Source organism: Hirundo rustica, chromosome 2, assembly GCF_015227805.2.
Source record: "Hirundo rustica isolate bHirRus1 chromosome 2, bHirRus1.pri.v3, whole genome shotgun sequence".
Taxonomy (NCBI): Eukaryota; Metazoa; Chordata; class Aves; order Passeriformes; family Hirundinidae; genus Hirundo; species Hirundo rustica.
In genome coordinates, this window is record NC_053451.1 from 83,554,017 (window position 1) to 83,570,223 (window position 16,207).

General features: G+C 42.6%; 1 protein-coding gene across 2 annotated transcripts in view; it reads right to left on the bottom strand.

Annotated features, from left to right (window-relative positions):
* The window catches only part of CD99 (CD99 molecule (Xg blood group)), a 31,878-nt gene extending 18,819 nt beyond the window's left edge, over nucleotides 1-13,059 (bottom strand). For both annotated transcript variants that reach the window (XM_040057009.2, XM_040057010.2), the window contains exon 1: nucleotides 12,903-13,059. In XM_040057009.2, the coding sequence (XP_039912943.1) occupies nucleotides 12,903-12,963 (61 nt within the window). In that variant the 5' untranslated portion in view covers nucleotides 12,964-13,059. The remainder of the gene's footprint in view (nucleotides 1-12,902) is intronic.
* Between the last annotated feature and the right edge of the window lie 3,148 nt (nucleotides 13,060-16,207).

The following is a 16,207-nucleotide window of genomic DNA, read 5'->3' on the forward strand; positions in this document are numbered from 1 at the left end:
GTTAGAAGGACATTTGGTTGATGGAAGCATGGCACTTCCACCAAGAAATGACAAGGTCTGGGGGCACTGGGATGGGAAGTAGTTAAGAGAGAAAAAGGGTTTTGCAAAATGTAACAAAGGTACTGAATCCACATGACAAGTAACCAAAAGTCATTGGATGTATTTATTTTTTTGTTCATTTTTTTCCTACCTGTAATTTCAGGAGGACCTCACCACAATTCAAGACTGCAAGTGCCATATATTATGCTTATTGCTACACTTTGCACTTGCCCTTACCAAACATAAATGCATTACTAAAGTTAGTGAACATTTAAATTATTACTAAGTTACCTTTTGTGTCAGTTCAGGGACTAAGGCAACACACAACTGGCAGACAGAAGCAAGGGCTTGCCTGCATCCATGTGCAGTGTACCCTTGACAAAGGCCACAGATGTTTGATTGAATTCTCTTGCCTTAGTTATTTAAAGCTCGGTTAGTTCTTGCTCATGCATGCTGAATTTTTCACCCTTCTAGGTATCTATCTGGTCTTGAGCTCATGGCACCTTCCTCACAGCAACCCTAAACCACGCTGAGGTCACTCTGTGCATTAGACATGAAGTTACTTGATGTCATCAAGGCCAGCCCAGGGCCACTGCTGCCACTGCCTTCTCTTGTATCAACAGAGCATCTGCTGAAGCCAGGCCTGTTCCTCACGCCCTGGAGAAGGCAAGGAGCAACCCTGCCCCTCTTCCCAGGTCTCAGTGTAATCCCTTTTCCTCTAGGGAGGCTCACAATGGACCAAGACCTCTCTGATCTCTATTGCTGCCTCCATGGTCAGGGGGTCGGATCAGGAGCTCTGAAGCAGACTTAGGAAAATCTCAAATCTCCAAGATCAAGAAGGCACTGCACACCTGCTTTGCATTCAGACACTTCCAAAGTGCTGTCTTGGCATAAGAAATGTCAGAATTCATTTTTTATAAGCCTAAGATACCAAAATTCTCTAACTGCATGTTGCTCACAGTCTACAGCTTCAAACAGGAGCTCTTTCTGTTCAACAGACAGGACTTTAAACTTTCACAAAGCTGACAAGCCTTGCAGCTACTACTGACACACCCTGAATTTCCATAACCAGGTGCATTCTGACCACAAGGCTCACACTTACTCTTCCTCCCTAAGTTCCCTTCCCTAACTATTATATCAATCAGTTTTTGTAGCATAAAAGTATATTAACTTTATTAATGTATATTAATTCTCATTTTACATTACAATGCAATGTGGTAGTGGAATTTTAATGGACACTTTGGTTTTGATCATGCTAAAGTAAAATAAACCAAAGGACAGCTTGGCCCTGTAAATACTGAGTTTATTTCTTTGAAACTTAGAGATAATAAAATATATGCCTGGACAACCAACAACCTAACCTTTGTAACACCTCTTAGAAACCCTCCTGGTACTGGCTGGCATCATAGATAATTAAATAAAGTGAATCTGATTCCAAGAATGTCTGGATTAGTTGAAAAGCAATATAGATACTCTCCAAAGTTTTGCTATGACTAGTATTCAGTACTGTGGGTGTCAGTGACTAGTCAAATTGTGTTATATTCAACATTTGAAAGCTACAAGAACCCCGTGTAAAACCACATTTGGGATGGTCCAATTTGGCTAGGATACCTTGGATGCACACAAATATTTATTCTCATAATTCTGCATTTTACATCCTAGCCCTCCTCTCAGTCTGCAAGGGTCTGTTGCAAAATTTCATAACATCCTCCAAAGATCAAAGCCAGTACGTCAGCACCGCTCCCTCTTCCAGTGTTGAAGCTCTCACTACTTCTCAAGGTTTTCTGTGCTTACATCTAGCAATAGCTTCAGCAGTTCTTGACAAGAATCTTTCTGACATCCATGAAGGCTCTTGGCCAGAAGTGTGTACCTCAAAACAGTGGCCACATCACAAGCAGTCAAACCTCTACATGCACTTCTGCAGTTCAGCACCCTGTCCAGTCTAGTGCAGAGAAAGGAAGAAATGTTTTCAGGGCGATTGTGTGATGTCTGGGATGTGACTTCAAGGGCTGTGTGCTTTTTCTGCTCATCCCACATCAGTAAAACACTTTTTACAGCAATAAAGTGTGTAAGATGATAGATTAAAGGCTTCACTCCACAACAAACAGTCCAGAAACATCAGCATTTTGTTTGGTCTGCATCCCCACACTTGTCATCTCTGATGGCCTCTTGGATTGGGGCAGGGAGGACTGGAAGGAAGAGTAATCCTGGTGTGGTGGGCGGCTCAGAGGATAAACAGAAAGTGTAGCAGCAGGTTCAGGGGGCAAAAGATTAGGGCAATCCGTGCTAGGTGAACCATGGCAAAGTTTTAGCACAAGGAATGAGGAAGTACTAAGAACCCAAAATTTGTGATCTGACAGACATTGTGTAATGACTGGCATAGACATGGGTCCCCAAACCTCAACTGCTGGACCGGTAAATAATCCTCATTCTGATTCAGGAATAAAAGTTAAATTATAATTTATGTTGAACAAATTAATGGAACATGGATCTTCATTTATAAATTCCTTCTTTAAAATGGAATTTATTTGAAATACACACTTGCAATGCATACAGAGCCAGATCAATACTGTTTGTTTGTTTTTTTAACAGCACACTGAAGATTCACAGTAAGCAGAACTCCTACATCTCCTGACACTTTTAAGATGACAGTTTCACAGCTTGTTTCTTTTACCTTCTTCACCACAATTCTTACCAATTCAATACAGTTTGTATACTAATAGTAGAGTTCACATAAAATCTTTAATCTAACCAGAAACATGAACTGAACAGTAAAATTGACTTTGTTTTTCCAGACTCTTTCATTGTGGCTTGTTCAGTTATGGCTGAAAAGACTCTTCAGGCTCTTCAATCTGTGTACTTAAAATGAGCTACAGCCTCTTGCACTAAAAGAAAGAGGAAGACTTTGGGTTTTATCATGAGGTTTTCCTGTGGAGAAAGTGTGGGCTGAGGAAACCAGAGTCAGTACAGTGTTTGTAACGATTTGAGTCATAGGAGTTGGCACAAATACATGGCAAGGCAGAAATATGATGTAAGTTTTACTTCTGATTTAAAAGAAGGTTGAGAGGTTCTCCTGTTTACTTCCTATCCTTCAGTACTTGAGGAAAAAGGCACGTCTTCCCTTTTGAACCAATGCTTCAGTAGTTTCAGTGAGTTCATGAGCTCAGAGAAACAGCTGGAAAGTGTTCACAGTGGAACTGTAAGCATTTCCAGTTAAAGTGCATCTTGTGAAACTACTACTATTTAGACAAAACCTTTAACAAGAATGCTCCATGTCCGCTCTAAGAATCATTTTCATCATCTTCACTTTGATTCTGCATCACCTCCTTAAAACCAAATTAGATTTTATGTTACAGTGTTAATCATTACACATCTGCCATTATACATGCCAGATTTCAGTTTGCACTATAAATTTACCCATTTATTAGGAATTTCATCATTTCATAGAACACCATAGGAAAGCAATGGGAATGGATACAGGACAGGTAAGAATTGCAAGCTGAAGGACCTGTGCCAGGATATAGGACTGGCAATGGGCAAAGATACAACGGCAATGCCCAAGGGATATGAGTAGAAGCAACAGTGACAGGGAGAAGGAAGGAGAGAGAGAGGGAGAAATCTGGATGCAGGGGAGTTGTGATTCTAAATCTTGTGGCTGTAGTGAGCTGACAAGTCTTGCCTGAAGTTTGGGGGAAAAAGGTCCACATCTCTGCTTAGTATACAAAGAAAAGAGCTGACCTTCACAGAAGGCCAGATTATAAAAAAGGAAAGCTGAAAGTTTGTGTGAGAATGGTGGAGAAGAATACTGTAAATCAGATTCCAAATTTGCTGGCTAAGACAAGCAGCTCTGAGATGAAGAGATGTCTCAATAACTATTTGCAACATTTGGGGAGGAAGAGAGCAAGGAATAGATGGGGAAGTAACTACTGAATTTGGGATCCAGTTGCAAGATGCCTGGCATCCAGGATGGAATGAGAAACACAGAGTAGGCAGGAAGGCATTTCTGGTATTGAAGAGATAAAATACAGACATGTATGGGTAGCTAGAGGTGAAGGAAGAATTAGAAGATTGAAAAATACTGATATAAAATGTAGAAAAAGACAGCCTTATCTAAAATCTTTCTGCATAGGCTTCTCCAAGCCCCTCCCAAAAGCTTATACTGAAACTTCTTATTTCTAAGCTTAACAATGACTTGTGTGACTCTAAAGCTGTCTGGTTTGTCCAACAATAGCATCAGCTCTAATAAACACTGTACACTACCCAACACATTCACCTCACTTTTTACTCGCCACATCTCACAGCACATACTGCTACTATCACCACTAGCTCTTTTCCTCATCACATACGTTACTCTTCTCCTCCAAATCACAGGGAACAAGAAAAGTGGTGGCAAAATATAAATCTAAACACTCTAACTTCACTTTTTCGAGAAATAGAAGGTTTAGAGGGTAATATTTTTGTGTCAGTCATAAAACCAGTAATTCTACCGATATCACTTGGATTTGCTTTCCTGGAAATATCAGAGTTAAAAAATGTTTGACTTTATGTTATCCTCAGAATGTTAGATTTCTTCACAAATATACAAGCTAACATGTGGTTAAGCAAAAAACAGTTTTATAATTAAGATCAGATTTTTACCATTTAAATTGATGGGTGCTTAATCAAAAATAACTTTTATTTCATGGAAAGATTAACTTGTATACTGAGTTTAACTTTTAATCGAAGAAAGAGCAACCGCTATCCTAAAAAAAAAGTTTGATTTTACTATAATTAAAAACTCTTGGACTCAGAGTGAAATGAGCTTTGTGCATACTTTACTCACATCAAGAAATGGATACCATTTCCTGCAAAAAATTTGGAAGCAAAAAGAGATGCAATGGGAGTTTTACAGAATGCAAGCTATGAGAAAAGTACAGCAGAATTAACATCTGCATTTAACTAACCATTTCCCCTGTCAATAGGCCTTCCCGTTACAAGTACTGTTAAGGATGCCATTTTTAGATGTTTATAGCATGTGGACACTTCCTAAGTGACTGAAATGTACACAGAGTAAACTAAATGCATTTGTTATGCGGCCAATTAAAATTATATAGTCTAACTTTAAATGTAAATGTTTTCCTTCAAAATGATCTTTTTCCCAAAACGTGTTTGAGTTACTCCTGCATTTGACATGTCAACTATGTATTTTAAAGGCACTGCTCTAAACTTAAAAAAAAACTGTTCAGTATTTAGAAAAACTATTCTAAGCAGGCCTTACACCACAAAGAAATAAGTTCTTAGGGTTTCACAGGTACTTGCCTTATGACTTTCTTGAATTCTTTGTAAAAAAAAAAAATCTTCTGGATCTTATTATTCTGGGCTTCACAGTCACATCAAATGCAGAGACTAAACCAGTTTAAAACAAATTTTTGGTGACTATCACTGCATTTATTTTTAAAAAGTGAAAACTGTACCTGTGGAAGGAGCAACAAATTTTCGGCAGCAAGCTGGGAAATCTTTCCCAGACTAGAATTTACAAATATATAGAGAAACATTTTTTTTTTTTTTAAATGAAAAATAAACTAAACCTACCTTGTATGATACCATGCAACCTTCCAAACACTAGCTTTGGGTCTGCCCTCACCTGGAATGGTGTCCAATATATCTGGAACTGGCTGTAACAAGGGGTAGAAACGCAGCCCTACCATCTCCCAGGGCAGCATCTGCAAGGGTTCAAGGCAACCTCTCTGGAGAATTTTTTCCATGGTATTGACAAGATATTGATTGAAGGAAAAACCTTCAAAACAGTACTAAGTAATGGGCACCATGTAATCTTTGTCTTTCCCCAACCTGATCTGATTAATCCGAAGCCAGCAAATCAACATGAAGGTTGAACTCCTCAGGCTATAAAATGCCCCAGCATACAAGAAGTTACATGCTGAAGAGGCAGCTATGAATTTGCAGAAGTTAACAGCCTTTGTTCACCTTAGACCATGCCTGGGAGCCCCAGAGGCCCTGAGAATACACATACACAGCCTCCTGAGTGATCACTACTGCAGTGCAGAAATGGCTCCAAGATTGGAGACGTGTTAATCAGCAGCAGCAGGGAAAACCATTTTCCACATCAGAAGATTGAAAGTCATACAACAGCTACTCAGAGAAACATCTATTTGAATACATGATGTAAAAAAGAATATCTGAAATTAAAGGCAATTTAAGAAACACAGTAACAAGACTGACCAGTTAGCCAGACTTCCCAGTAGAGGCTTACAGCGTGGGCACAAAGGAAAGCTATTTTTAGCCAGGTAGGTCCATGAAATTTCTGCTCATGTACTGAGGGAGGAAACACAGCTTAGACATGCCTCAGGAAGCTATAGTGCAAGCAATCAGGCAGTTTGAAATCAGTGGAATAACAGGACATGCATCAAAAGTATGAACGTTGAAACAGTAAATGTGATGGGAGAATGGGAAGTTTAAAGAAGTTTGGCAAGTAGATCAGCCCCCTTTATCTTCACCCACCAGTCTATGCAGCAGCAAAGTCAGGAGTTGCTAGACGATTTTCTACTTGGAAAGATAATGTAGGTGGCACCCTAGGTGCAACAAACACGTGTGTGTTGGCATAATGGAATGCAGCCTTGGCTAGTCTTAGCAGCAATCATTTCAAAACCACAGCTGTTGAAGAATGAGGGGAAGATTGTGGAGTAGATCGGGTGTATCATATTCCTTCTAATCCCCTGGCATCTGGAAAGTAGAACAGTACAATGTCTCACTTGAAACTGCACTCCAGGAAGAGGGAATCTCAACTCTATGAAGCTGCAGAGGAGCCAGATAACACAAATGTAGGAACTCATCATAGCAGTCACGCAGAAAGCCATTTATCCCAATTTCAACTGGGTGACAAAGTACCACGCAGCCCCTGGGACACCAGAATTAGGACACAAGGTTGTGTCTATCCTCCTGGAGCAATTGAAATCCCTAAGGAAGAAGTCCTTGTCACTCAAGGACCAAGAATTACCTACTAGGTTGCCTTTGAAAAAATGATAAAGAGATTGGATATGTGCTGTTATGTACCATAAATAGTCTTAATTTAATCCAAAACCATGCCATGTGTTTTGGAGACACGAGATGTAGATATTCGAAGATTTATGTCCAAACAATTCCTGGGTACATGTTGCTCAAGAACAGGTTGCATGGATGATCCTAGAAGTGTTCATGTTGGATGGGGCTTTGAGCAACCTGGTCTCATAGAATGTGTCCAGGCCCATAGCAGGGGATTCAAACTACAGGATCTTTAAGGTCTTTTCCAAGCCAAACCATCCTGTGATTCTACTGCACTGTCAATGAAAGTACAGGACATGAACTTGGCAGGGGTTCAGCAGCAGGCCGCCCTGCCTGGGAGGAGGCCATGAACTGCCCTGTGCCGCTCACAATCATGTCACCGCGGCACTGACACTGCTAGTGCACACCTGTCTTGGTTTGAAAGACCGGTGTCTGCCAAGGGAGGTAGCAACTCCCCTGGAACGGAGAACATGACCCCCTTCCCTGTGAATTATTATAACTTTGAAATTAAGGGGATTATGGGAAAATGAATGAGAGTTCTTTACTAGTACGTGTACATGTGACAAGGCAAACAAACAACCGCGCCGGCAGCAGCAACAGCCAGAACCACAAACCCAGCGAGCCCTTCCCGGCCGCGGGCGCTTTCCCTTCGCCGCCGTTCCGGGCACAGCCGCCAGGGGCGCTGGGGGCTCCCGCGGGGCAGGCCGGGTGCGCCGATTCCCCCGCGCCTGCCGGGGGCGCTGTGGCGCGGCCCACCCGCCTCTCCCTCACGCGGTAGTGGCGGATGGGCCGGGTGGCGGAATGCGCCGCAGCAGGAACATCGCAGCCGCGCCTGGAACGGCAGCGTGGGCTCACCCGGAGTAGCAAGCAAGAGGTAGCAGAAACTCCACACGTGTTGTAGGAGCCATGGGGAGCCCCAGCAGGCAGGGGGTGTGGGTTAGAGTGCAGCAAAAGAGCCTGAGGCAGCAGCAGGGCTTCTCCTCCGCAGCTGCCGCATGCGCCAGGGAGACACACCCTCCGGGAAGGGGGAGAGATTTGAGGTCTCAGTTTTCCCCCCGGAGGCACGCAAGCAGATGGCAGGGGTCCTTTCCAGTGAGGCAGGGTGCCAAGAAGGTCCCAGTTCAATGGCCGCTCTCATGAGCAAAGGCTCACCCTTGGCAGGAGAAAACGGCAGGGCTGGGCTCCGGCAGCGAATTCCCCCATCAAGCAGCAGCTCAACCATCCTCCTCCAAAGTCAGGAAAGCAAGAGGGCTAGGAGCCACCCTATCCCGTTTTTCCCCAGCCCAATTCTCGTGGTAGCTCTGCCTCTCCAGGAGAAATCCCCCAGCTAAGAGAGGAGCCAGCTTCCTGTGGAAACCTCTTTCAATCTCTCCTAAGTATCAGTCTTTATGATTTTAGTGGCAGATGGGACCAAATTCCATGAGAGAAAGAAATAGAAGTTAAAATCCTAAATCCCAACAACACCAAACCTTCAACTGGTTCCAGGAGCACAGAGTATTGCTGCTGGAGCACACTTCGGGAGTCAGCCAGCAGGGACAGTAGACAAGACATGGTTTGTGACTCACTGGAGATGGTACTGTAGATGGGCTGTAGATGTGCTCTAGGCAGTAGAGGCTCCATGCCAACAGGAGACCTCCTGAAGGTACTGTGGCAAAGACACCACTCAGGGAGCGTGGCCACTCACACCAGGGCTACCCACAACAGAACAGTGACAGCCCTGATGGGACCATAAGTGACCCTCATAGGGGCTGGGACATGGAAAAGCAAAGAGGAGCAGAAGATCAGCATGAAGGAGCAGCAGAAAGACACCATTAAGCTCATTACAACCTTCCTGCTCTACATGTTACTCCAGCAAAGGAGCAGAAGATGGGCTGAGCACAACCCGCAGTGAAAACCAGAGAAGCTGATACAGATTGGTAGGGTTGTTTTGGCTTAAAATTAAAACAGAGAAGAGGGAGGACCTTTAGGGTTTGATGATTTTTTTTTTTTTCCTCTCAGTTCTCAAACCCATGGTAAGTTTGTGTCAATTGACAGTAAGTTAATCTAAATTCCATGACTTGAGACTGTTTTGCTCGTAACATTCTCTCAAAACGTTTTTACTAGACTCCAAAGAGCAGGTTCCTGTGCCAGAGCATGCAAAAGCAGTTTGCAGAAGGCTAGAAGAAATGGAATGCTCCTGTCAAAATGATCCTAAGCAATGACTACTGTTATTGTTGTATTTTCCAGCACAGCTGACACCTGATGAAATTCAAGGTTATTGCAGTGAGAAGTTCAAGACAGCAAGAGTTAAAGCAGGCAAGAGTCTCAAGCACAGGCAACCCAATCATATGAACCAGAGTAACATCAGGAAAATATTGAAATTGGTCTGGGCTGGATGGCAGTAGGCTGAGTCACACTTAACTCTTGCCAAGTTAAATCAGTGTAACTAACAGTTACAGCTTAAGGAAAGCTTAAGGATTATTGCAGTGACATCATTTTGATGTAACAGTGCAGTGGCCATTTTATATAAAACCACATAAAAAAAATTAGCCATTTCACATTAGAGAAAATAGATGGAAAAACAAGTGCTGCATTTTTAAAGTTCATGCTGCCATGAACCAATGCTCTAGCATTGCTGCTGAAATTGTTCAAATGAAAACTATGCGGTGGTTTGTTGGCTTATTATTGGTTTTGTTAGGGTTTTTAAAATCAGATTTAAAAGGCAAAAAAGTCCAGAGCCCACAAAGCAGAGCTCAATCTCCAGAAGTTCCTGCAGCACCTCCCTGTCCCAGCTGAAAGCTCCATCTACTGGATTACAGACAGAATAATTTCACCATCTTTCATCCAGCCAGTCGTGCCTCTCAACACTGAGCTGCCTCACCAACAAGTCAGGAGCACAAGTGTTTCCTTCCCTTGCTCAGGGCCCTCTAATTACAGAGGTCATAGAATGAAAGGATCTCCACTTGCACTTCACCCCAGGCTACTGATCTTGCAACGTGGGTACCTCATTTGCCAACCTGTATTTTGTTCACCGCCAGGTGTCTTTTGATAACTATGTTTCAATCAACACACTCTACCCAATTCTTGCAACAGACACTGAATCCCTGTCCAAAATCCAGGTCCTCAGTAAGCAGATGGGTTTTCATGCCTTGATCTTCCTGCGGTAGATAAGGGAGACTTTTCAGCCTTGTGTCTGAATGCAGCAGATTTTGCTGCTTGTCATGTGCAGAATCACAGAGAATCACTGAGGTTGGTTTAGACCTCTAAAATAAATCATGCAAGGCTTTTTGTTTTGTTTGATTCTTCATCTGCTATGGTCTCCATACACATCGTACAGAAGTCATGCTGCCAAATGCCTTTTTTTTTTTTTTTTTTTACATTATTTTTGAAAACAACATGCCTCAAAATAGACACTGAGCTAACCTGATGATTTTGCAGGCATAAGATGGCCAAGTCAGTCTCACACCTCACAGCCAGCCACAGCGGGAAGTCTCCTGCCCTTTCCTCCCCTGTCCCTACCTCATTTCCACTCTCCCGTGCTATGCCCTGCCACTCCCTTGTGCTGGCAGGAACACCCATCGAACACTCCGCAGAGCAAACTCAATGCAGATTAGTCATTTGCTGACTTATCAAACTGAATCATCTCAGTGCAGGCCTCGATGGGCACCAGATCAAAAAAAAAAAAAGGAGGAAGAGAAACAGAGATAGTGCTCCTCAGCAGGGGAATGCTGTCAGACTGCCTATAGAAACTGGTGATATAAACACTCACATTCAACCTTCCTATGGATATATCCCCAATGGTATCGCAATTCCAGCTTTGCCAGATTGGCAGAGTTCATATTTGGCATACGAGATAACACTTAAATAGCAGCTTTGAGGTTAAAACTGTGAGCTGTTTCCCTAAGCAAGCTCAAATAACACAGTTCACCCTTGCTTAACAATACATTCAAATCCTTGTTGATATTTTGAGTATTGATTTAACACTGACAACTTTCCTGTGCCTAAAATGGATGACCCTGTAAGAAGTTATTAATCCAGAGCACAGATTCTTTTGCTTAAGTCATGAAAGCAGGCAGTCCCAGTGAAACCACTCAACTCCACACAGTTGTATGACAGCTGATCTGCTGACAGAGCAAGACTCCTTCTATAGCAGTTCTGTAAATTCAGACAGCCCAGCAACAATGAAATAAAGTTTTTCGAAAGCATGTAATTCAGGTTTTGCTTTTGTCATTTACAACTGCATGAGCACAAATATCAAATTCCCCTGGAGGGCCCCACCCTTTTCAGACTGACATTCTCAGCAGTTCTCAAATTCTTACACATTTTGTTGAAGGAAAAAGCATCCAAACTAATTATGACCTATTTACTCAGTTTGCATTATTGACATTAACCAGTACTCATATAAATTAACTAGCTTTCTAAAAGCAAACTGCCTAAAACGCAGTATCATTTTCCTCAGAATTCAAAACAAAACCCCTAGAGGCAGTTGTTGTGCACCTTCCCTCTAGAAAAGCATAATCCAGACATCTCTTTTCATCTTCACACTTCTTGGCAAAAAGTTTAGGAAGACTGTCAGCCCCAAATACTTCCAGGTGTTAAGAGCATCACAGCAAAGATCTTGCTGTCCACAACCATGAGGACTGCCTGCAGAAGTAGAGAGGAGGAAGTTTTCCACACATGTAGTAAGATGATAAATGTAAGCAGCCTGAGTAATCTATCAGCTTAAATGGTGGTTTCCGTAAAATTGTACTATTTTTCCAAGAGCTCAGCTTTTCTAAAATCTGCAAATCAAGACTACAGCAAAACTGAATTCAAGCAGCCTCACTGTCAAACTGCTTATTCGGCATCATGTGTGCACTATCTACAGCTTCCAATCAACATGGAACATGTTAGGAACATGTGTTTCTCCTTCTCTTTTACGGTGAAGAGGCAGATATTTAAGATTTGAGGAACTGCTTTTATGAAGTACATGAAAAAAAAATCTAGGCATAGCAGCAAGTATGCTCATGAACATGGTAAGAGAAGAAAGAAATGTCTTAAAAACAAATCATATAAATGGGAAATGACAGTTTGGACTGCATATTCCAGTTCAGCAGTCCTCCGCTTGGGGAAAAAAACCTCTGTATTGGGGACTTTACTACTTTCTCCATCCCCAAATGTTTTTGGTTTTTTTACCAAATACCAATTACTATTATATACTTTTTTGATCAGGTTTCAGGGAAATCGTCCCTGACACATACTGAAGCAAAGAGAAGCTTGTCAGAAAACATATCAGTGTTTCACCCTGCAGTTTTGCCAGAGTTATTTTTTAAGGGCTGTCGTGTGACAGCAGACTTTCTGGTGAGTAACTATCCGAAGCCCTGGGAATGCCTTAACTCCGCTTTCTTTCCTAAAATGGAAACTGCGCTCCTGCCGAGCTCCCCAGGACCCAAAACCCCCTTCAAATCTCCTTCAAGGACCACCCTGCACCCAAGGGCCCTACTGGGACGGCGACCACGTATTCCCCGCAGATGATAAACCAATCAGTTTCGAAAGCAGACGGGAATACTTTTCCGGCGAGTTAAAGGAGAAGAAAGGGAAGGAAAAAAAAAAAAAAAAAAAAAAAAAAAAAAAAAAAAAAAAACCAAACCTGGAGAGAGAGAGCGCTGTGTTTCCCCGGTCTGGACAGACAGATAAACACGGCCAGCCAGGGACCCACCCAGCTCCTTCCCGGGACCGCTTCGGCGCCCCGCACCGCTGCCTCGGGTCCGTGCGGAGCGGCAGCGCTCGGCCGCGGCCCCGGGGGCTCCGGCCAGGGGAGCGCTCGCTCCCCGAGCCGCGGCAGGACCGCTCCCACCCCTCCTCACCTCTGACGGAGACCAGGACGGCGAGGAGCACCGGCAAGAGAAGGAGCGTACAGCGCCGCATGACTGCCCGAGCCACAGACTCACAGACAGAAACACAGACGGCCCGCTGCCCGACGGCCACTCCCGGTACCGCCGCAGCTATTCCAGAGGCGTAAAGGGCGGCACCGCCCCGGGGCCGGGCCACCGCCCCAACGCGCTCCGGCCGCCGCGCCCCGGGGCCCCTCCTTCCAGCTGCGGGGGTGGGATAGCTCCGGGACCCGTCTGCTGAGTTTTCACTGTGGGACGAGATGAAGGAGGAATGGGAGTTCGTCGCGCTGCTCAGCGCTGACCGCTGCCGTGGCTCCGAAAAGAGGCTACGGAGCTTTAACTCTGGTCCCAGGTTTTAATAGCAGAGATGAGTGCTCAGGTGCTCAAGTACCGCCGCCCTCTCTTAAGCTAAGCACTTCCTTTCATTGCTTTTCCTCAGGAAAAGTTACCCAACATTTAACACACCAGGACACCTACTAATGCTGCCCATGGCAGGCTTGCTTTTTCTTTAGTCAGAGGAAACCAGTTTTGAGTTTTGTACTTGACACTTGTGCTGAGCTGTGTCGAGGGGCGTGTATGAAAAATTCACAGCCCCTAAATCCTGGCTCTTCAATTGCCGGGTCTGCACTGTTTCTTGACTGGATAATAAAGAGTATAGTGACACGCACAGTGTGATTTAGAAGGTAGCTGGTTATCTGCAGCCGACTTGGATTCAGTAGTCACACACCTATAATTTCCTCAGAGAGGTCCATACCTGTTATTTAGCATTTGTAGGACCTTGCCAGCTGGAAAAGTGGGATGTCAAATCATTGTCACCAGTTCATAAATTGATGGGTGTTTGTTTGTTTGTTTGTTTGTTTGTTTATTGACAGTGCCTAATCAGGTTATTTTTCGATTACTCTAAGGCATAAAAGAGTAAGTGTTTAACCATACTAATAAAAACACTTAAAATTATGCTGTGTTTTAAATCAAGAATAACCTTTTTCATTAAAATATCTGAGTTTTGCAGGAGTAGTATTGAAGTCAACATTATGTAGTGGTTAGCAACTCCCATTTTTGCCAGACTCCAAGCCTAGAAAGTAAGATTGAATATGTGCACATGCATTGTGTAATCCATCAGTATGGATCTTGCCATTAATGCTATGTGCACATACACAGGAAATTATTAATGTTGCTCAAAGGATGTCCTTTAACAGAGTGTTTATGGTTGTTGTTAGGAATCACCTAAGAAGTTGGTCCCTTGCCAAAAAGAACATGAATTGGTACTTCTTAGACTGCTGTACACTTCTTTAGTCACATCATACCAAAACATTCCTCTCGCCCAAGGTCTGCAGAGCTAACAGAGAAAACCTAGTTATCTCACTGATAGTACCATGTCAGAACAGGGCCCTGTAGCTTCCTGTTGCCAGAATTACTCTTCATCAAAGCTGCCTTCTTCAGATGAAGTAAAAGCAACTTCCTGTTAAAACAGACATTAAATAACTGCACTTTGTACTAGAGCTTGTGTTTTCCACTTGGTTCAGTCATTGTGGCAGGGGCACAGCTGGCTGGCACTTGCCACTTTATGGCTAATAAATTTTCCAAATTTATAAATGTCTGGTAATTTTTTTTCCAATCTTACTAACCTTATGATCTGAAAATTTCACTGATATTTTGTGAAAATGAGGTTTCTGATTTGTTGTTACCAGCTTTTCTCTATGTGTGGACTTGATGAGAAAAAAATCCAGGCTTTGTTGTTTCACATGTAAAGCCAACTCATCTTTAAAAAAAACCCCAAATTTTTTAAAAATAGTAATAAGGTGGTTTTTCCTATTGTGCGAGTAATAGTTGTAATCTGAGACCCTCTTCTTCCAGTAGCACCTATCTCTGTCTTGCCCAGCCTGCAATGCTTGTCCTAGCAGGTCTTTTACTCTCTCTGTACTGTCCATAGCCTCTACCAGGAAGTCTCTGCAGACAGCGTGGGCATTTTTCTGATCTGAAGATGCTGTGGTAGGAGAAAAAGTTGCCATATGGCTTATTTCTAAAGAACATGAACTTTAAGACATGTATTGTCTGTGGTTTGACCTGAAGAAAAATGTGACTTTATAGAGCATCACAATGAAGCCTGGAAATTGTAAACCTAGGTGAAACTGTTCAAACTTGAATAAAATCTGTGATGTGCACAGCTGAAGAGCTGTCTGAGCTGTGAAGGTAATGTTCTTTCTTCTCAGTTTCCCCCAATTCCTCTTCTGAAATAAGATCCTTGTATCTCTTTTACTGCCTCACTCTAAATTTTTTTCCCCTTTTACCTATGAGTTTTCAACCTTGCCAGGAACATCATAGCTCTCCAGATGTCCAAAGAATCAAAGGAAAGACAAATAGATTTTTATTTGCTAAAACCCAGATCTTCATGGGGCAGTTAAAACCTTACTGCTCTGTCCCCCAGGGACACCCTTTGCAATCAGAGGGCTACAGCCACTGTCCGTGGATGGTGAAGCAGATGGACAAAGACAGCACTAAGGAAAAAAGAAAGAAGATGGGTAGGATCAGCAAAGTATGCTTTGAATCACTCTTGTGCTCAGTTACTGCTATAAAATTGGTAGGAGTATGAAAACAACCCGAGGAATTATGTAGCCTTTTTTTGCTTTTACAATTCACCAGAATCTGTCAATACTCTGTAGTGACTACATTTCAGGTGCAGTGTTTTTGAGGCTAAGAACACACATCCAAGAGGTGTGTTTGGGTGTGTAGATGCTGTGGCTCCATCTAACAGCATGTATTAGAGTATTTGCCGTAAGTATGTCACGTTTTTTACTCATTTGGAAATCAAACTGAAGGGCAGGGTTTCATTTCTGGTTTTTGTCATGGTATCACTGAAGTATGAGCTCTGATCTTTAGGTTTATTCTCACTGTGAGGATATAAATGTTTACATTTATATACATTTATATGTAAAGTTAAAAAACCAAAACAACAACAACAACAAAAAACACCAAAAAACCACCACATTTATATGTACTTTTAACTTAAAACCAAACATGTAACAACTCATTTTCTCCAAGTGTTTTCATCTTGAGCTGTGAGAAGGGGCTAGTTCCACCAGCAAAGTTTCCTGCAATATTTTATCAGCAAGTGAAGTTTTAGGGCTGCAAACAATCTGATATGGCATAGTCAGTCAATACAATCATAATTTCTTTTAAAAGGATTAAGTATAAAGAACTTGTTAAAAACATAGTTAAGCCCTATTTGATGTTTAATCACAAATTATAAAAACTGTATCTGTTTGGGTTTTTTGTTTTGT